The sequence below is a fragment of the Crocodylus siamensis genome, chromosome 1 (genome assembly GCF_052110815.1).
Source record: "Crocodylus siamensis isolate JL-2025a chromosome 1, ASM5211081v1, whole genome shotgun sequence".
Taxonomy (NCBI): Eukaryota; Metazoa; Chordata; order Crocodylia; family Crocodylidae; genus Crocodylus; species Crocodylus siamensis.
In genome coordinates, this window is record NC_143395.1 from 319,377,134 (window position 1) to 319,399,662 (window position 22,529).

General features: G+C 44.3%; 1 protein-coding gene across 1 annotated transcript in view; it reads right to left on the reverse strand.

Annotated features, from left to right (window-relative positions):
• The window catches only part of IPO5 (importin 5), a 73,804-nt gene extending 51,854 nt beyond the window's left edge, over window positions 1-21,950 (reverse strand). Inside the window, exons 1-6 of the mRNA XM_090023197.1 lie at window positions 21,716-21,950; window positions 11,632-11,712; window positions 4,036-4,228; window positions 2,500-2,602; window positions 2,105-2,201; window positions 1,653-1,757 (exon numbers count right to left, since the gene is read on the reverse strand). Coding sequence (XP_089879323.1) covers window positions 1,653-1,757; window positions 2,105-2,201; window positions 2,500-2,602; window positions 4,036-4,228; window positions 11,632-11,712; window positions 21,716-21,808 — 672 coding nt within the window. The 5' untranslated portion in view covers window positions 21,809-21,950. The remainder of the gene's footprint in view (window positions 1-1,652; window positions 1,758-2,104; window positions 2,202-2,499; window positions 2,603-4,035; window positions 4,229-11,631; window positions 11,713-21,715) is intronic.
• Between the last annotated feature and the right edge of the window lie 579 nt (window positions 21,951-22,529).

The window sequence follows — 22,529 nt, forward strand, 5'->3', positions numbered from 1 at the left end:
GTGGCAATTTCCCTACATACAAATTACTACAGTTATGTCTAGTTCAAGGCTTGTGTTTTTAAATTTATCCCTCACTTCCATGTGCTCAGGGAGAGCTTGGTCTCACAGTAAAGGGGGGTAGCGGGGAGGGAGAGGAGGAGGGGACAGAGGACAACCTGATCCTCCAGATACATCTTCCCTGCTGTAGCAGTGGTTAGGGGACAAATGCAAAAGGCAAACGTGCAATAATTAGATGCTATACCTAGAAAATCATAACAATTTTTCCAGGTACAGAATCTAATTATTAAGGGTACATTTCATAGATTTCATAGACATTCGGTCGGGGTGGAAGGTACCTCGGAGGATCAGAGTCCAGCCCCCTGCCCAGTCAGCAGGGATTGTAGGATCTCAGCAAGATAAACATCCAAAAGTGTCCTGAAGGCATTCAAAGCGGGTGCTTGAACCACCTCTGGCAGCAGCCTATTCCAGACCTTAGAGGCTCGGACAGTAAAGAAGTTCTTCCTTATGTCCAGCCTGAAATGGTCGCAGAGGAGTTTGTGACCATTCGATCTCGTCATCCCTTGGGACACTCTGGTGAACAGACGTCCCCCCAGATCCTGGTGAACACCCCTTATAAACTTATAGGTGGCCACCCGATTGCCCCTGAGCCTGCGCTTTTCTAGGCTGCAGTCCCATGGCTCTCAGCCTCTCATCATAAGGTCTGTTATTCTGACCTCTGATCATGCGCGTGGCTCTCCTCTGCACCCTCTCAAGCTTCTCCACATCCTTTTTGAATTGTGGAGCCCAAAACTGAATGCAGTACTCCAGCTGCGGCCTCACCAAGGCCAAGTAAAACGGGAGAACGATGCTTGAGAAGCATCTAGGGACGCAAGCCAGGGTTTTGCTTACTTTACTAGCTGCAGCATCACATTGAAAACTCATGTTCATCTTGTGGTCAATCATGACCCCCAAGTCCCTTTCATCTGTAGTGCTAACCAGCATAGCACTGCCGAGCCTATAAGCATGGTGCAGGTTTTTCCTCCCAAGGTGGAGAACCTTGCATTTTTTGGTGTTAAACACCATCAGGTTCTCGTCCGCCCATTTCATGAGCCTGTCAATATCTGCCTGGATCACCCTCCTATCCTCAGGTGTGGATGCTTTACCCCAGAGTTTGGTGTCATTGGCAAACTTGGCCAGCCCACTTCTGACACCAATGTCCGCATCACTGATGAAGATGTTAAAAAGTAAGGGCCCTAGGACAGAGCCCTGAGTGACCCCACTGGTAACAGGGCACTATGACGATTAACTTCCGTCAACCACCACCCTCGGGGTCCTGCCACAGAGCCAAATTCCCCAGCTAGCGGATCATGGTGAAGTCGAGGCCAGTTAGCCAGTTTTGCCAAGAGGTGATCATGGCATACCAGATCAAAGGCTTTTTTAAAGTCAAGATATATGACGTTAATCTCTTCCCCCCTTGTCCAGGTGATAGGTCACCTGGTTGTGAAAGGAAATGAGATTGGTCAAGCAAGACCTAGCCGCAACAAACCCATACTGGGTATCCTGAGGGATACCTAGCATGGGTACATCTTATATTCAGGGTTTCAGAAAACCTTATATTTGAGTAAATACAGTAAGCAGTGAGGCTATGATGCCCCTTCTGCATTCTCTCTTACCTGCAAGATTCCTGGTAGTAAGTCTGCAAAGTGTTTAAGAAGAGGCAGATTGTGCTCATTAGCAAGCACAAATGCAGCTGCGGCCCGAGCAGACAGCATCCTGATCTAAAAAGAGGGGGAAGAAATTTAAATTTAGAGTAACAAAATAGATATTTGGGCATGTTCATGTTTGACAGTGTTTCTAAACTAGATGAGAATACTTGTCACAGTAGAGCTAAAATAAGAATGACTACGCTTTAGATTTTCTTTGCATGGAAATCAGGAAAAAAGATTAAAGGTAAAGTTTTCACAAACAATCAAAGTAATAAGCCAAGTAACTAGCCAGAGATTGCTAAGGAAGCCTATGACAACAGGGAATTGAACCTACATTTCCAGTCTCCCAGGCTAGCAACCCTAACCATCATACCACCAGTCCTTACACTTATTTTGTCTTTTTAGAGGGAACAAATTACCGTTGGATGGTCCTGATCTTGCATGCACTGAACCAACATTCGTTTAATGACCTCCAAATAATGTTGTTGCTGATTCCCAAAAATCCCAGGAAAGTTCCTAAAGACAGTTAAAAACAAAACAAAAATTTGTAAAACTGATTTTAAGCCATCTGCAGGCCCAGGGGAAGGAGATGGGAGAAAACAGACTACAAATGGAACTTTAGGTAGTACATAAGATATACTGAAGTCAAGATCGAAATGCCATCCGTTTTCTGAAAGCCAGTTAAAATCTCATAATAAAGAGAAAAAAGCACAGAATAGCTAGTTATAACTAGAGAGTTTCCTTTCTCTTGCACTTCTTAAATACTTGATTTAGCTAAATACTGAAGTACATTAACTGAAATACTGAAGTTTACCAGAAAATATGCAGAGCAGCCTCACGCAGTCCCATATTCTGAGAGCTAACAGAGTCAAATAGGAATTTCAGACCTTCTGGCCACTGATTGTTGCCATCTTCATCTAGGAAAAGAAAAGTTTCCAGTATAAACAAAATTATGCTAGCCTTTCCCCCTCAAATGCAGTTTTGGGAGAAATTACATATGAAGATAACAGCATTGTTATTACTGTAATTGCTTCTAGATGTACACTTTCCAAGTAGTTTCAGCCAGGTACATAGAAGATTTAAGACAACAAAAGAAAATATTACAGAAAAGTAAGAAAAGTAGAACTAAAGCAGCAAAGGAGGCATTTGAACAAATGATTTCTCTATTCACTTTTATATAAAATTATCCACAAATTAAGTTCCAAAGTTGTTCTGCAACACTATTTTCTAGTACACCTAGATCAACTGTACAAGATTTAAGAAAATCCTATTTAACTCCAAATAAGTTAATGGAAGATGAAGTACAACAGATATATATTAGGGGTGCTCCAGCAGAGATTCTGGAGGCCGATATCGATAGCTGATTTTTAAGGACGCATATCAGCTGATACAGATCCAATTTCCGATACAACTGCGTGCAGCTGGTAAGTCTGTTGTGGTGAAAGGGGAGGCAGGAAGGAAGGGGCACGGGAGGGCAAATCAATGCCCCGTGCAGTGAGGGAGGAGTGGGGCTGGGCTTGGGGTAGGCATTGCCCAGTCAGGGTGGGGCAGGATGGAGCCACAGCTTGTCCAGGAGCACAGGAAGGGGGTAGCAGCTCCACTGTTGCATGCCAGTGGCCCTGGTGCAGCTTATCTGGTGACTCCTGCCACTCATCTGGAAGGACATGGGGGCAGGGGGAGGTATGCCCCCAGATCTGCGCAGGATGGGGTAGGCTGAGGCGGGCTGCAGCTGTGGGCTGGGGGTAGCGCTGTGGTTGGAGCAGGCATCAGTGCTGTTGGGAGCATGGCCTTCGCCCCAGCCTGTAGCTGCTGCCCCCCTCCCCACACCCTGTGGACAAGCCCCGACTGTCCCGTGCCCTGCTCTGCCCTGGCTGGGCAGCGCCTATCCCAGCCCCACTCCTTACAATGGGGGCATTGATCTGCCCCCCATCCCCACCCTCCCCATTCCTCTTTCACCACAAAGGACTGAGCTGGAGGCAGCTCTCCAAGCTGCTGGGCTGTGCTCCTTGCTGTGCTTGAGTGCTGTGTTGCGGCTGTGCACACACATGGGCATTTAAAATTGGCCAAATTAGGTCAATCTGCGATATAGTCAAATTTCTTTATATTGGTGCTGATCTGGTATTGGACTGAGGTATCAGTGTACCTCTAATCTATACCTATTTAACACGCACACTTTTAAAAGCTGCAACGTTATAAGTTGTAAACATTTTTATAGATTTTTTTTTCTTTCCTGACCATTTGGAAAGATACAGCAACAAAATGCTACGGTCTACATTAAAGCAGGAAACAAAATACAAACAGAATCTTGCATAGCAATAGCATGTACATGAAAGTCATATTACACACCTACCTATTAAATTCCTGGCCAGCTCAGCAACGATATCACAGATTTTTTTCCTCATACCAGACTGGGTTTCCATCTGAATAATCAATAGCAATTCACTTTTGATGGCAATCTGGACATCAGGCGGAAGAGCTGGATAGACTTCTTCAAACGCAGAAGACAAGAGACGTCGCAGAAGGACAGCTGCCATTTGTCTAGCCTATTAGAATTGCATACATTTCAATGTTTTATTCAGAAAACACTTGAACAAACAAGACATTACAGTCCTATCCTAACAGATTACTACACTTTCATACATAACTATGCATTTGATTTCAGAAAGGAGACATGAAAGTGACCTAATTAATCTAAAAGAGATACTGTTAGTACCGGAGGACTGGAAGAGGGCCAACGTGGTTCCCATCTTCAAAAAAGGCAGGAAGGAGGACCCGGAAAACTATAGGCCGGTTAGTCTTACCTCGATCCTAGGCAAGCTATTTGAGAAAATTATGCTGGCACACATCCAGGAGGGGCCAGCAGGAGACTGCATTCTTAGGGGCAACCAACATGGGTTCATCAGTGGCAGGTCTTGTCAGACCAACCTGGTGGCCTTTTACGATCAGATCACCAGATCATCAGATGCAGGGGTAGCAGTGGATATAGTCTTCCTGGACTTCTGGAAGGCTTTTGACACCGTCTCTCACCCCATTCTCATTAAGAAACTGGGGGGCTGTGGTGTAGACACCCACACAGTCAAATGGGTCGCCAACTGGCTGGAGGGATGCAGCCAGAGGGTGGTAGTGGATGGGTCCTTCTCAACCTGGAAGGATGTGGGCAGTGGGGTTCCCCAGGGCTCGGTCCTCGGGCCCACACTGTTCAACATCTTCATCAGCGATTTGGATGAGGGGTAAAAAGCACCCTGTTCAAATTTGCTGATGACACCAAGATGTGGGGGGACGTGGGTACATTGGAAGGATGCAACAAGCTACAATCAGACCTAGAGAGGTTACAAGGGTGGGCAGATGAGAATAGGATGGGTTTCAACACAGACAAGTGCAAGGTGATGCACCTCGGGAGGAACAACCGGCACCATACCTACAGGTTAGGGAACTCCCCTCTTGTCAGCACAGAGGCGGAAAAGGATCTGGGGGTCATCACTGACTCCAAGATGAACATGGGCCGGCAGTGTGGGGAGCAGTTAGGAAGGCCAACTGCTCCTTGTCATGCATCCACAGATGCATCTCAAGCAGGTCCAAAGAGGTGATCCTCCCCCTCTATGCGGCACTGGTCAGGCCGCAGTTGGAGTATTGCGTCCAGTTGTGGGCGCCACACTTCAAGAGGGATGTGGACAGCATGGAGAGGGTCCAGAGGAGGGGCACTTGTATGATCAGGGGACAACAGGGCAGGCCCTATGAGGAGAGGCTATGAGGCCTGAACCTGTTCAGCCTCCAAAAGAGAAGGCCTGTTATAAACTAGTCAGGGGGGATCAGCAGGCATTGGGGGAGTCACTATTCCCCCGAGCACCGCCAGGAGTGACCAGGAATAACGGTCACAAGCTGGCAGAGGGTAGGTTTAGGTTAGATATCAGGAGGCGCTACTTCACGGTCAGGGCGGCTAGGGTCTGGAACCAGCTTCCAAGAGAAGTGGTACAGGCTCCTACCCTGGGGGTTTTTAAGAGGAGGTTAGATGAGTATCTTGCTGGGGTTGTTTGACCCCAGTACTCTTTCCTGCCATGGCAGGGGGTCGGACTAGATGATCTGCTCAGGTCCCTTCCGACCCTAAAAACTATGAAACTAGGTACTGATGCTTCCCTGAATCCCCCTGTGCACATTTGTAGCTTTTAGTTGCATGATTATTTTTACAGTGCTTGCATTCCATGTTATTGTATGAACAAACTAGGCACAAAAAAGGGTAAGTGACTGATTAGAGTCAAATCTATGCATTTCAAAGTACTTTAAAAAGTCCTTTGTCTTCCTTGCCAAGGAGCCTCCAGTTCCTATGCCCACCAGCCTGGCCAGAACTGCCAGCCACAGGTTTTTGACAATCAACTTGATGGTTGGCTTAGTCCAGACAGCCCTGCTCTCCAGCTGGACCTGGAGCCATCCTAGCCAGGGCTGATAATCAGTTGATTTCCAGGTCATCATACCGGGGATTTCATCTGGGGTCTGGACTGGATCAGGACCCGTTTATCCACAGATTGTTGGCTCCATCCCCAGAACCCACCAGAGCCAGTTCAAGGTCCCCACTGTGTTCCTGGAAGTCAGAGCCGATTGCTGGCACCTGCTGAACCTACGGACTATTTTCAAAATACTAGTGCAGGGAAGGCCCATGACTATGATCTCAGGATCTCCCTGCACTGACAAACAGTAATGGCACAACTAGAATTTGATCCCTGATCCCAATCTGGCATGGCACAGGCCTGATCATTGGGATCCTATTATGCCATTAAATAAATGTGCACCAGGAAGACTGAATTAAAATGATCTTCCTTTAATCACTGAATATTTCAGTATCACTGAATATTTTAATTTTAATAATTGGTGTGAAGTCTTAAATACTTTTTGGAGCTGAATCCTCCTCTGTTGCTTTGAGGCAAGACTAAGGACAGACTGTTTTAGAACCATTTTTAAGAACTGTTCCAGGCTTGACCATTTCCATCATTTCTAAAGAGAATGCTATATCATGCCATATATTAATTTGAGGGTACTTTTTCTTCTGCTTTGTTAATATTCTTCATGGGTTTGAGACTCAGTGAACAGGAAAAGGATCCATGTTTCCTCAAAAAGATTCTGCAAGTATGTAAACAAACTGGCATTTGATTTAAGGTTAAACAAACAAACAAAAAGAAAGCCTGTTCTTTTTAATTATTAAATTGTTGCTGAAATAACTATACTCTCTTGAATTAATGCAGGCAAAAAAAAAAGACTTCAGATGGAGGAGAACCCCCTCCCACATCAATTGATATATGCCTAGAATGGAGTGCTGTCTTAATGTATCAATATTTTTCATAGCTTTTTTTTTTTTTTTTTTTAAAGAACTAAAACTTAAGTGTGATCCTCCAAACTGCAAAGCACTGCAAAGCGCCATGGTGAAACACACTATAATCCTCTATACCCCTTGCTTGCATATATATCAAAATATGAATTCAAAATGAGTACTTGAATTTATGTAGTATTGCTTGACCTTTAGAGGTGCAGACAATAGGCCCCAAAATTATGAAGGAGCCAAGATTAATATCCTGAAAAGTAAAAACAATTTGTCTAAGTGTGTTAGAGACATCCCTATCTTTAGGTATGCACTATGACTAGGCTTAGCAGAATTTAATTTTTATTTTTTAAATATTATTGACAGATATCAATGTTTAATTTTTAAGCATTTATTATGATTTTTATCTATTTAAATTTTCAGGATTGCACAAAATTTTCTGCCCCCAAACCTCAACGACGAACGTAACTACTGGAGGATTTATCAGCTGAGCAGCAATCAGTCCTGGCTCTGCTCACCCATAGCTCCCTCATGTGCTTTGGCACGTCCTCTTCCTTTGTTCCCAGTCCCCTGGGGTTTCTGGGATTTGCAGTTCAAACTACAGTCAGCATGGCTCTGTACGTCTGCTTCCCCTGCCATTATATACCCCATCAGCCATCATATTTCTTATGTCCCCTTTCTAGCATTAATAATCAAAACTTATAGAAATATCTTCTCATTGGTCTGAGGGTGTGAGGCAAAATTGGCATTTATCTATGTTTACCAATAACTGAATCTTGCTAAGCTGAACTATGGCTCAAATTTTAGATATGTACACACTTGCACATCAACCTTTATACCTGTGGAAATAAGAAGCAGGAGACAAAACACTACTTAGATGAAAGTGCCTTGAATGCAGAGTAGGAGAAATCTGTAGTAAAAATAGGGTAGAAGTCATCTGTCCACTTTGTGCCTGGGTAAGCCACAGCGACAGAAGATTCCATGTTTCCTAACCTACTGGCAAAATACAGTAAAAGTACCCATTGCAAGCAGCTACTCGAAGATAGCTGTTTGTCTGTTCATTCAGGATCCTGGTCTCATTTAAACCAGCGTATAAAACTTGCATCAATTAAACTAGTGTAGATGTGTCAAGTTCTAGCCTTGACATCTATATGAAATTATCAATAATAAACAAAATCAGCTGAAGAAGTTTTATAACGTACTAGACAATTTACAACAATATTGTAAAGGAACCTCAAATACCTCAAGAAACGATAGAAAAGTTGTACATTTCTTCACAGGTGGCAGACTTACTCCCAGAAGATCTACAGAACTAAGGGCTCAATGGCTTTGGGATTTGAGGAAGCAGATTTTTTTAGTATGCAATTCCCAATTGTGCTTATCTAATTTTATTAATAAAATGCTAAAATGTATTATGGTGAAAATGGAGTCAGAGATGCTAAGACAAAGACACCTAGATTTTATATGGAGCTATTCATAAAGAACCTTACTTTATAAATAAGCTATTACCCCCACTTTACAGTGAGAAAAACTGAAGCATAAGAAGCAAAATGACTTATTCAAGGTGATCCTGTTGTCAGTAATGAACCAAGAAACCCTGAGATCTCAAGTGCTAGTTCATGTTTTACCCCATACTAGTTCAGATAAAATAACTATGTACATAGGTGCTATGGGACTCCTGTAATACAATTAGTGAGTTACTATATTACTCACTCATTTGTGCAAAAAGGCAGAATCCACTCCAGATACAGACAGGAACTACATTCATTTCATGAGGGTCTGCTGAGAACCCCAAAAAGGGCATATATTTCATAACTCCATCCATGTTCTGAAAAGGAAAACATCCATAGAATCCACAACTGGATCTACTGGCTCCATAGGCAGGATTATGCCATGGATCCTGCCTGAAGAGCAAGTTTTCATAGATCATGGTTTCAACAGGTAGGAAACTGCACTCTTAAAGACAGAATGCACAACAAGGAGGATGAGTTATGAAATATTCAGCCCCAACCCCTGCTAACAAGGAGTTAACAACTATCTATAGCAGCATACTCAAACTTTAAACTAAACAAGAAACTGGCACACTCATACATTGGGTGGGGAGGGGCAATGGGGACAGGAGTAAGGTGAACCTATGTATGGTTTGATAGTGTGCACATTCTAAAGTAGAAGAAAGCCCTTTAAATAAACATCTACTATGAAAAGAAAAATCAAGACAATTTTTTAAAAGATAAAAAGAAAAATAAATATGGATTTTATAAGAAACTGAATTTAAAAGGAAGTCTGCAGATAAAAAAAAAATTCAGATATAGTATGCTTCCAGAATGCTGCAGCACCTTTTCATTATCAGATTAACTTGTAAACACAAATAATGGCTGGAAAATTAAAATTAAACACCTAAAAATTACAATTTAACAGTTATAGAAACGAATGTTTCACTATAAAGTTTGAACAATAAAACTATTGCCTAAAACTTTATTCCTAGATCAGAAATGTTCACCTCTTAATGGTTTCTCTCTTCAAAGCTCCGTACAAATGTTTATTAATCTTCAAAAACCCCTTAGAGCAGCAATTCTTATTCTGCAAGTAGAGAAAAGCTCTATGACTTGTTCAAAGTCAATAAAGCAATTCCATATATCCTACAAGTCAAAGACACCGATATTTTTGCCAAATTACAGCTCATTGCCATCTATTCTAAAAACAACATGGAGAATACAATCAAGTGATTTCTTTGGTGTCAGCTCAGAGTATAAGCAACATAATGTTTCTACCAACTCCTGCACATGAGTCCAGGGCCCAAGTCAACATTGAGAATGGGACTGCAAGGTACCACACTGCTTCTAGCTTGTATACATTTACATTAGAGGTACTAATTCTCAGAACTATGGAATCACATCCTGAGTCAACTACCTTAAGCAAACCCAGCTTAAGTACCCACACTCTTACACAACTAACTACTAACATCCCTGAGGGAACTTGTTAAAAGAAGGTGTTTGGCACTTTGAAGAGTATCAATATTATTAAATATTGCTGCTGGACTTCAAAGCAATGCCCCCTCCTCATCCTGTCCCGCTTCTTCAACATTAATGATGTGCATTATAGCCTGACCAGAGGTGAACAGTGCTTTTGTACTTCTCTTCCAGTATTTAGCCTTGTTGGAGGCTAAATTGGATAGTAAGAATTTTCCAACTGAGTGTGGAAGACATTACCTAGAAAGCAGAATCACGTGACATCCTGAAGCCCCTTTTTCATAGCTATGATTAATAAGGGGTTTTAAAACTATAGAACCTCTCATAATTTAATAATATAAAACTTTCCAATTAAAAGTTTTAGGATTTGAAAAATCATTAAAAAAACTCCAAACTTTCCTACTTCTAAAAGGATTCTGAGCTGCTTGATAGTCTGATTGATCCGTAGCTTTCTATCCAACTGAATGTGAAGGAAGAGTACTTCTTTAAACTTTGTAACATTTGAATTGCAAACTAGCTTAGCAACATGCTAGAACTTCCAAATGGGAACACCTAACGAATACATTTTGTAAGCTTTCCATATTTACTATATACAGATCAGTTTCAATAGTGCTGCTCTACAATTTGTGTAATAATGTCAGTGTTTGATTAAGTACAGCAAATGTCTCATTAGGGCACAAAATACATATGAATTAAAAGTTAAATGACCAGTCATAGCTTTATGACACCACAGCAATATATATGTATTATATATTAATGTAATGAATATTATAAATAAAGGTTTAATAGGAAAAGGACATGCAATTTGACAACTTATGTTGGAAACAAAGTTGGTATGAACTGTCACTGTAATACTGACCTAAAACAAGGAGTAACTAGAAAACTCAAAGCTAACATCTAACAAAACATTCAATTATGGGTAAAAACTAGGGGTGCACCAATAAAGATTTTTTGGGTTGATACCAATCTGATATGCAGCATGCCAGCTTGGAGAGCAGCATCTGGCTGGTAGTAAATCTGTTGGGGAGAAGGGGCATGGAGGGGGAAGGGGAGGCAGATGAAGGCTCCCATAGTGAGGTAGCATCCCACAGTGGCAGTGCAGTCAGGGTGGGGCAGGGCACAGGACCAGAGCTAGCAGCTCATCTAGGGTGGGGGGGGCATGGAGGGGTGGCTCTTGTTGCTACATGCACCCCAAGGCAGGCACCCCTCTCTCCCCCGGAAGAGTCGCCAGCTCCACCCTATGCCCTACTCCACCCCTGCTGTGGAGTACCTGCCTTAGCCCCACTCCCTCCCTCACCGCAGGGGCCTCAATCCTCACGCCCCACACCTCTTTCCTCCCTCCAACAGACTTACTGGCCAGACGCTACTCTTCAAGATGCCAGGCTGTACTCTACAAATGGCATTTACCAGTGACATTAATCGGCCACATCAGTCAAAAAGAAGCTGATTGACAATAATGCCAATTTTTCCTTTTATTGGTGCTGATATGATATGGATGAATGTATTGGTGCACCTCTAATAAAAACTTCCTTACACCAAAACACCTGAGAATAAAAAAAAAAAAAAATTCATCCCTTCAAGTGTGCTATAAATATAGGACGATTCTGTTCTAAACACCTTGCACGGTCTTCAGAGGTTTTTGTAAAATAAAAATATTCTTAAAGCATACCTCCTCAGCAGCAGCAGTATTCCGGATTGCTTGTAAAAGGAATGTGATCTTAGACTGGCCTGGAATATTCTCATATGTTTCCTACATGAGAAAAGAATGGAGATTATTGCAAAGAAGTTACTCCTGGAAAACATATACGAAACATTAATGTTGTTATGAAGCACCTCCAAGCTATTATATTTGCATACCACTGTAAATTGGAAAAAATACACCTTAAGGAACACTATTTTGAAATGTTATATTATTCATTGTAAAATGTTTGTCATGTTTCATAGTTATTTAAGTCTTGGCAATATGAAGCTAGACTTCATGAGCACTGTCAAGAAACTGGTCTTAAAATAGTTTCTTGTAAATGAATTTTATAGGTCTGATTCTGAGCTATGAAAGAAACGTTACTTCAAAGACTTAAGACTTACACCAAATATCAAACTTTTATAGCCAAAGTGACCCAATTATGCATCTGCAATCAGCTTCAAAGGGAAGAACTGCTCATGTATAAAACTATATTGCATATACATAACTTTGTTTTTTTAAAATAAAAGGCTAAAACCCCCTCAAATACTTAGCACATTTTTCTACTCATCAGTACCAAGGTTCATACATCTGAATACCAGACATGCTTAATAATAATAATAATAATAAAAAAATCCCTTTCTCTCCAAATACAAACATGCCCATATCTTCATCATCAAAAAAGAAATGAAAAGAAAAGAAATCTGCCTTTTACTTCACCTGTCCAACTCATTTTGGAGTCCTACGTTTCTCCTTCTATTCACCCCAACTCAAGCAAGTCAACTACAAACATACAGACTTCAAATTCATCTCCCTGTCAGTCTGGCTTCAGATCTCCATATTAACAGATCTTACCAATGACTAACAAGCTAAGCTCCTCATAGTCAAATTTTAGTTCAGTTTTTTTATGTGTTCTCTCTGACTCTGCCAGTGACACTTAGAAAGTTTGTCTTCCCCCATGACTCCTTTAGGCGGTCACTGGCCCAGGTCTTGGAATCCCTCCTCTAACTTCATACCTTTTCTAGATGGCAATACTGTATCCATATATGCAGTTTCAACAACTATTTTTACATCAAGGACTCAAAAAAAACTTAACTGGCTAGCCACATCTTCCCTCTGGGCAATCCAGACCTCTCACAATAGGTATATAAGCATCTGAACAAGTCCTTTCTCCTATGATCCTATCTGACTTATCACTAGCCCCCTGTTATTCAGGTAAGAAAACCTGGGCATTTTAGACTCCTTCTCCTATAATCTTATAAATTCAAACTGCCTTTAGCTCTAACCACTTGATTTATAACCATTTCTAAAATCTCATTTCTTTTTCCGACCCATACTTGCTGGAAGTCTTGTTCCCACCTTGTACATCTTATCATTCACCTTCCAACATTCAAATGTTTTCATTCAATACAACACACAGCTAAGATCCTCAGGTTTACCCATTTTAGGCCACTCTTCCATGCAACTAGGATCCCTCCACCAGTTGACTTTCTGCTGCAAATTGAAAAACTTCTTGTCCTTGATCGCCTGGGCCTTGAATTAATGCCCCCCCCCCACATCCAATTTTCTTATCCTTTCTGCCTTCCTTATCAATGCCAGTTTTAAACATATTTACACAGTCTCACATAATTTCTAACACACTGAATGTCTTCTCTGAACTGAACTGGAAGGATGCAACAGGCTGCAATCAGACCTCGACAGGTTACAAGGGTGGGCGGACGAGAATAGGATGGGTTTCAACACAGACAAGTGCAAGGTGGTGCACCTCGGGAGGAACAACCGGCACCATACCTACAGGTTGGGGAACTCCCCTCTTATCAGCACAGAGGCAGAAAGGGATCTGGGGGTCATCATTGACTCCAAGATAAACATGGGCCGGCAGTGTGGAGAGGCAGTCAGGAAGGCCAACCACACCCTGGCATGCATCCACAGATGCATCTCAAGCAGGTCCAAGGAGGTGATCCTCCCCCTCTATGTGGCACTGGTCAGGCCGCAGTTGGAGTATTGCGTCCAATTCTGGGCGCCGCACTTCAAGAGGGATGTGGACAGCATGGAGAGGGTCCAGAGGAGGGCCACTCGTATGATCAGGGGACAACAGGGCAGGCCCTATGAGGACAGGCTGCAGGACCTGAACCTGTTCAGCCTCCAAAAGAGAAGGCTGAGGGGGGGATCTTGTGGCCTGTTATAAACTAGTCGGGGGGGCGGAAAATCAGCAGGCATTGGGGAAGTCAATGTTTCCTCAAGCACCGCCAGGAGTGACCAGGAATAACGGTCACAAGCTGGCAGAGGGTAGATTTAGGTTAGATATCAGGAGGCGCTACTTCACAGTCAGGGCGGCTAGGGTCTGGAACCAGCTTCCAAGAGAAGTGGTGCAGGCTCCTACCCTGGGGGTGTTTAAGAGGGGAGGTTAGATGAACATCTTGCTGGGGTCATTTGACCCCAGTATTCTTTCCTGCCATGGCAGCAAGGGACTTTTCCAGCCAGCTGCTGCCACTCAGAACACAAGTGAGTAGGGCAGGGTCTGGTTGCTGGTAGATGCACATTATTGGTTAACTGTTTAACTGACAGCATATGGGGAGTTTAAACAGGTACTTAATCAGTATTTACATCCCTACTTCATAGTACTAGTTCTTTTAACATTTCCATATTTAGCCAGTGTCCAATTTAGTACTGATGGTACTAAATATTAGCACATTTAGTCATTAACGCATAGAATAATATATACATTTACATGTATGCAATAATTATCATATTATTCTAGCATTTATCTTTGCCACCATTTTAATTAAAACATATTAAATTAAAAATATAAACTAACAAATCAAAGTATGCTATCAGAAAAAGTGCATACACAGTAGTATTAGGTGTAAACTACAATACAAGATGTAAGAAAAGAAACACTATTATGGTTTTCAAGTCCTAAACTCCACATTCCAGTAGTCACTGAGAATGGATAAAAGAAGGGAAGGCACTAATTTTAGCTGGTTGTTTTGAGTTAACCATGTAGGTGTCACAGAGGATTATAGTTTTCTCCACAACTTTTGAATACACATTGAAACTGCACCTCTTTGAATGAGTAACTTATCAAAATCCAGCTACAGTGACCTCTTAACGTTTCAGTATTAAGGCCCTTGTTCAATAGCTAATATTTAATGTTCAGTAGGAATACAGTATAATCCCTAATGACTGGGAGAGCCAATGCACAGGTGACCAAATTTTGCATATTGGGGGCAAACATACCATATTAAAATGTGGATAATACATTAAAGTGTTCTTTAAATTTAACATTAGCCATTTAATACTCAGTTTTCCTCTCTGGCCAGTACTCCTGATTTTACAGATAAGGAAATGCAGGTATAGCGAGCCAAGTGACTTCCTCAAAGCAGCACAGCAAATCACTGGCAAAGCTGAGACTAGCACTCAGACATTATAATTAGGTTATAAACTAATAAATTAGCGAGTGAATGATGGTATTAGCAAGTGTATGGACAGCCTTCCATGACTGTCTTATCTGGATGCCCGAAGATGACTGATGAGGTCTATCTGGAATTGACAGATTATACAGTAGCTCTATCAAGTGTTTCCGTATGAGGTGGGTAGTGCTGGATTCTTGATTTGGTCTAGGACACGCTGTTTCTGCCACGCTTGCTTTTCCATCTCCTGCTGTTGTCATGAAGTTTCAAAGTACTCAGCTCTCTACAGCAGACTCTTCCTTGGGGCAACCCTGGGCAATAGACTACTAGGAACTGACATCAACATTGCAGTTTATTAAGTTGGTCTTGAGGATGAACCCTCAAGAGCTTTCTCTGCCCTCTTCTTGAGTGTACACCATGGCTGAGCTGAGAGAATAAAACTTGCTTCAGCAGTTTGGAGTTGGACATCTGGATGACATGGCCAGTAGGGCTGTGTGAAACGGCTATGTTTCAATTCAGTCATTTTGGAGGGACATTGATTTGTTTTGAATCACTGTTCCGGCTTGATTTGGCCAAATCTGTGTTTTGGAGTTTTGACGGCGTTTCAGTGATTTGGCCATAGGCTATAAATCACTAAAATGTCTATAACTTTGTCATTTCTTGCCTAATTCATATGAAAATTACAGGGATGGGAGCCCCTTCTGAGGGCATGAAGCATGCCAAGGTTCAAGTAGATGGGTGCAGCGGTTTCTCTGAAGCTGCATCTCAAACTATTCTAAAGCAAAACTCGTATCACTTGCCAGTAGCAGCAGCATTTCTGTTATCCTGCACGCAGATCTGGGGGCCAGCACCCACCGGGAGGGCTGCAGGACTATGACAGACTCCTCTTGGGGGAAACGGGCCCCTGGATCTGTGTGCCTAGAGTACTGGGATTGGAAGGGATCTCGGGGACAGATCGCAGATACTGGCCAGCTACAGATTGATATCAGAACAGTCCCCTCCCCCCTCTGCTTCTTAGTTTGTTCTCCTGCAAGCCCAGCTCTGAAACTGAAATTTTCCAAAACATTTTGGATGGTTTTGTTTTGGACATGTTCTGGAGCCTTCTGTTTTGTTTTGGATTCAGCGTTTCGGGCACCAAAATGAAACGGCTAATGAAGTTTTGCACAGCTCTAACAAAGTTCATGTCTGATGTTCACTGCCTCAGGACTTCTGGTGTTTGCTTGCAGAAAAGCACTAAAGTTGGTGCATCAGTCTCCCCACTGGATATGGAGGATCTTCTGCAGGTAGCATGGATTGTACTTCTCCAATAACTTTAGATACCTCCTGCATGCTGTCCATGTCTTAACTCTGTAAAGCAAGACGGAAATTACAACTGCTTGATAAACCGTGAGCTTGGTTTCAGACCTGATGTCGTGATCTGAGAACACCTGTTTCTTCAGGCATCCAAAGGAGCTACACTTGCACATTTGAGGCAATGTTGGAGGGGTTGGTCCTGGGGCCGGTTTTGTTCACTATCTTGATTAGTGACCTGGAAGATGGAAAAGAGTGCATCCTTAGTAAGTCTGCAGATGGCACCAAGCTGGAGGTGGAGTAGTAGATATGCTAGATTGTAGGGCTAGGACGCAGAGACCTGGACAAATTGGAGGACTGGATCAAATCTCATGAGGTTCAAAATGGACAAGAGTGAAGTCCTACACCTAGAATGGAACAATCCCGCACACTGCTACAACCTGGGGGACCAACTGGTTAAGCAGCAGCTCTGCAGAGAAGGACCTGGGGGTTACAATGGACAATAAGCTGAATGAGCCAACAGCATGCTCTTGTTGCCAAGAAGGCTAATGACATACTGGGCTGCATTAGTAGGAGCATTGCCAGAAGATCAAGGGAAGTAATTATTCCCTTCTAATAGACACTGGTGAGGCCACATCTGGAATACTGTCCAATTTTGGGTCCCCACTATAGAAAGGATGAGGAGAAACTGGAAAGAGTACAGCAGAGGGAAGTAAAAAATGGTTAGCAGGCTGGAACATTTGACTTCTGAGGAGAGACTGAGGGAACTGGGCTTATTTAGTCTAGAGAAGAGAAGTCTGATTTAACAGCAGCCATCAGCTACCTGAAAGGTGGTCCCAAAGAGGATGGAGTTAGATTATTCTCAGTGGCAGCAGGTGCCAGAACAAGGAGAAATGTCTCAAGTTGCAGCAAGGCCAGTTTAGGTTAGATAGTAGGAAAAATTCTCTCACTAGGAGGGTAGTAAAATACTGGAACAGGCTACCTAAGAGAGATTGTGGAACATCTATCCTTGGAGGTTAAGACCTGGCTAGACAAAGCTTTGGCTGGGATGATCTAGTGGGGCTGGTTCTGTTCCAAACAGGGGGTTGGACAAAATAAGCTCCTGAGGTCCCTTCCAACTCTAATTTTTGATGATTCCATGTCAGCCCTCTGCAAGAGATGGCTTCTGAGGTACAGGAAAATACCTGAGGCTCTCCAGAGTTTCACCGTGGATCTGGATTACCAGAAACAGAGACTGTTCATTAGGAGCTGGTTGGTGGAAGACTTTAGTCTTCTGAATATTAAACATCAGTTCCATTTTCTTGTATGCCTTGGTAAAGATGTGGATGATTGCCTGAATATCTGCTTCGAAGTAAGCACACACCACAGCATCATCAGTGTACTGGAGGTCCGTGACTGAGGTTGGGGTTGTCTTCATTTTGGCTCAGCATCATCTGAGGTTAAACAGCTTACCATCCATTTGGCAGTTTAGCTCCACTCTGGCTGGAAGCTTGCTGGTAGTCAAATGTAGCATCATGGCAACAAATACTGGCCTGAGAAGAGTATTGGGGCAATGAGGCAGCCTTACTAAACTCTGGTTTTAACTTCCAACGGATCTGTGATAGATCCATTACTGAGAACCATTGCTTGCATATTTGCACCTTGCACTGGCACAAAAGACTTACAGTTCTATTTCCTTATCAACTCCAAGGACACCTTACTGGCTAAGTTCTGTAGAAATAAATTCCAAGTGATCATAACAGAATTAAACATTGCTTTAATTTGCGTTTTCATTTGAAACTGCTAACTTTTCAGGAGTTCTGGAATTTAAGAGCAAAAGTTACACTGGAGTTTATGATGCCAAAGATTTGTATACTTGTGCACAGGCTATAAATATGCCTCTATTTAAAAAAAGACTCTACAATTTCATGGCTACAAGTACAGGCTGGGGGCTGACTGCCTGGGTATCAGCTCTGTAGAAAAGGATGTGGGGGGTTACAGTGGAAAAGAAGCCAAAGAGCCAACAATGTGCCTTCGTTGCCAAGAAGGCCAACGGCATAGCAGGCTGCATCGGTAGGAGTGTTGCCAGCAGGTCAAGGGAAATGATTATTCTCTTCTATTCAGTACTGGAGAGGCCACATGTGCAGTATTGTGTTTAGTCTGGGGCCCCCCACTACAGAAAGAATGTGGACAAATTGGAGAGTCCAGCAGAGGGCAACAAAAATGGTGAGGGGGCTGGGGCACATGACCTATAAGGAAAGGCTGAGGGAACTAGACTTATTTAGTCTCAAGAAGAGGATACTGAGAGGGGACTTAGCAGCAGCCTTCAGCTACCTGAACGGGGCTTTGAAAGAGGATAGAGTTTGAAACAGGATGGAGCTACACTGTTCTCAGTGGCTGCAGATGACAGAACAAGGAGCAATAGCTTCAAGTTGCAGTAAGGGAAGTTTAGGTTAGATGTTAGAAAAAAATTCTCACCAGGATGGTAGTAAAACACTGGAGCAGGTTACCTACAGAGATGGTGGAATCTCTATCCTTGCAAGTTTCTAAGACCCAGTTAGGCAAAGCTTTTGCTAGGATGATCTAGCTGGGGAGGGTCCTGCTCCAAGCAGGAGGTTGGACTAGATAACCTCCTGAGGTCCGATTAGATCACCTCCTGAGGTCCCTTCCAACCTTCATTTTCTGTGATTCTAAACATTAATCTTATCAGCTCTAAATGTCATTGCTTTTGGAAATTCAGTATGCCATAGCAGCAGATGAGTTGCTTCACAACAAAGTTACACCCTACCACAAAAATTTGAAGAGATAGGATGTATACAAACATTTGAAAGAACCAAGAAAATTCTCCTTGTTTTGTACTCCTGGTAGAAAAACCTATTGAGAGAGCACTACACAAATGTTACAAGGGCCTGGTGGATGCCACTATGCAGCCAGGGTTCCCCTCCACATTCATCCCAATGTACTTTGTACCTTCCTCGCATGCTAGACAGCTTACAGCAACTAAGCACACAGGTCAGTGCTGACTGACTACCTACCACAAAACCCATGCCCCCAAGGAACTTCTGCCCACAATAACCTCCTCCCTCTCTCCATTTCTTTTAGTTGTGTTATGGGTCTCCTGCTTCAAAGCCTTACATCTGCTGTCTTTTAACTAGCAATCCTGTTGATCTTTCTTTCAGCAGCCCAGTGAATCCGCACCTCTCTGGTACCAGCCAATGGAGCCAGTTTCAGTGAAGGTGAGGCAAGTCTGGACAGTCAGGTGCTACCAGGGTAGGTGTTGTTGTGCCAGGTTCAGGTGCTGTTGGATAGATTCCCCTGCCTACTCAGGATGGCAGGGCACACAGCTGCACAGCCTCGGCTGCAAAAAAGGTCTGGCCTTTCCCATTACAGTAAAACCTCTGTCATTTGGCACCCATGGGGAATGGCGGGGTGCCGGATAACTAAATATGCTGCTTACCTGTGAGGTCTGAACAGGCGTCTTTGCTTGTTTGGGCCATCACCACTCCTGTCACCCCTCCCACCATGTGTGTGCTGGGGGATAGGGAGGGGGGCCCTGCACAGGCTGCTACGCCCCAGGCATGGGGGCTCGGCAGCACAGGCTGCTTTGTCCCGGGCCGTGGGGGCTTGGCAAAACCAGAAGTGCCACAGTGGGCATGTCCGGTTTAGCTTTTACCTTACGAGCCAGGATGCTGCTTAATAGAGCATGCTGGTTTGTAAGGTGCCAGATACTGCAGCTTTTACTGTATAAGTAATTGTCATTAAAGGGAGCTCCATATAAGCTACCAGAAGGACACATTTTCTAGGAAAAAAGATAACGTGTCAGTATAAAAATCTAACCAACTAGATTATTTAACCACATTTGGTCAATCACATATAAGTTAACTATAACTCATGCTAACTAGGAAGTATATACATTAGACCCAAGTAAATCGAATGATACTATCCTAGCAAGACTTTGACCATTACCTACAATAACTAGTAACTTTTTTTTTAAAAACAGCAAATTAATTTAACTGTCTGAACTTAACTGAAAAATTGAGAGATTTGAATTAGTTACCCTTTTAGGAAAGAAACAGTACGTTTAAGACATTCTTACAAAATTAAAAAGAAAATAAAAAATAAAAATCGATGAGGAAGTACTTTTGGATATGTTTATTTTTCTCTGAGAAGAAAACTGCGTTTCTTGTACTTAAAACCCAATGCACATTAACCTCTCCACCCATTTCCGTTACCTATGGGTTTTATTAATCAAATCTGTTGTTTGTTATATATAAGACAGCATGAATCTCTCAACAGTATAGCTTAACAATAAGCATTAATCATGCTTATGAATTATGTATTATGAATACACTAGTTGGTATACTAATACACAGTAACAGAATTTGTTCAACAAGATAGTATTCACTTCAAGTAAATAATTTCAGTGCGACTGCCTGCCATGCGTGAAGAATTCTAACTTCAATTTGCTTTTAATATGGGTGGGGTGGGAAAGGGAAGATACTAGCCCAAGTTCCCACCATGGTACTGAGAAGAGTATTTTCATACAATTATCCCTTAGGAAAGAATGTGCTGAACTCTGCTGACCGCTGAAGGTATGCCAGCCATAAAAGGCCCAGCACCAGCCATCCAATGGGAAAACACAATACACCAGACACCGGTATTTAATTCAATGGGAGCGAGATTCCCCACTAGGCTCCACAATAGAAACTTAAGCACTATTCAGGGGAGGGGAGGGGGGTGCGAATTAACCCAGCTTATTACAGCTAAAATGCTATGTAATGAGTAACATGTCTGAAAAGTTTTTGCTGATGCCAAAAAAAGCCCTTTAGATGGAAAGCACTTCGTTTCAGAGTATTTCACTGCTGCCGTTTCTGAGCGGATCAGAAATGGGAGGGATGGGAGGAGGCAGGAATTGATCCCATCCTGACGGGGAGGGGATAAGACAAAAAAAAAAGTTGAGACGATCTCAAGTACGCGGCTCCCCCGGGGCGGGGCAGGCGCGCACGTGCACTGCCCCGGGCCCCGCCGCGCGTCACCCGCCCTCTGCCCGCGGGGTCAGCGGCTTCCTGCTCTGTGGCGCAGCCCGCCCCGCCATGCCGCGCCGGCGGCCCTCCCGCCACGGCTCAGTCACGCTGCTTTGTTGGGGGCGGGGAGCAGGGCAGGGCCCCAGAGAAGGGCCGCCCCCGGCCCGGGGGAGCGGCAGCCTGAACCCTCGAACAGTGACCCCCTCCCAGGGGGGGGAGCTGCAGTTGGAACGCGAACGCGCCCTGGAGTTAACCGCTGTAACGACTATAACGGCCGCGCCGCTCCCTCCCCCGCCGGCCGCTCGCACGTGGGGCGGCCGCAGCGGGCCCCGAGGAGGCTGACAGGCCGGCGCGGGGGCCCGTTACCTCGGCCTGCTTCCGGACCGCGTTGTCCGGGCTGAGCAGGTTGCCCAGGAGAAGGTAGAATTGCTGCTGTTCCTGCTCTGCCGCCGCCGCCATGGCTGCTTTTGCTGCGTGAGGGAAGGCGCGAGCGAGGCCGGCCCGGCGGGGAGGCCACACAACAGCCGCCGGCCTTGCACCGCGCGAAAAGAGGCGGAGCTTTCGCCGCCGCGCTCTTGTCCCCGCTCCCCTCACAGCCGGGCTCGGCCGCCCGCCTCGCGCCCGCCCATTGGCTCCCGGGCGGGGCCGGCTGCCTCGCTGATTGGCTGCCGGGCCCAGGCCAGCCGCCGATTGGACAGAGCCAACAAGAGAAGCCGCCTCTGACTGGCCCCTTTCTTGGCTTTCTTCATTGGGCCGCCGGCCGAGGCCTCATTGGCGGGAATCTCTGACAGACCCGCCGGTATTGGCCAGCGGCGCGGTCGTCTGGTGCAAGGGGGCGGGCGCGGCAGGCAGAGCGAAAGGGGCCGGGGCGGGGGAGGGGAGGGAAAGCGCGGGAGATCACAGGGTCCCTCCTACCTCGGCGGACCCCGTGAGGGGTCAGAAGCACCTTGTGACGCTGCTGGTCACGTCACAGAGCGGAACGTGACGGAATGGGGCAGCTGGTGGTTGGCCCGGCCTGGGGGTAGCCCCTGCGTGGCATTGCCTGCAGATTAGGGCCCTGCGGTGAGATGCGGGGAACGTTTCTGCTGCAGCTCTGCTATTTTAGGGGGCCTTGAATTGGAGGCAGCCTTAACCACTCATGCTGCAACTGATACTCTCTAATAGGACCTTTATCACTGCG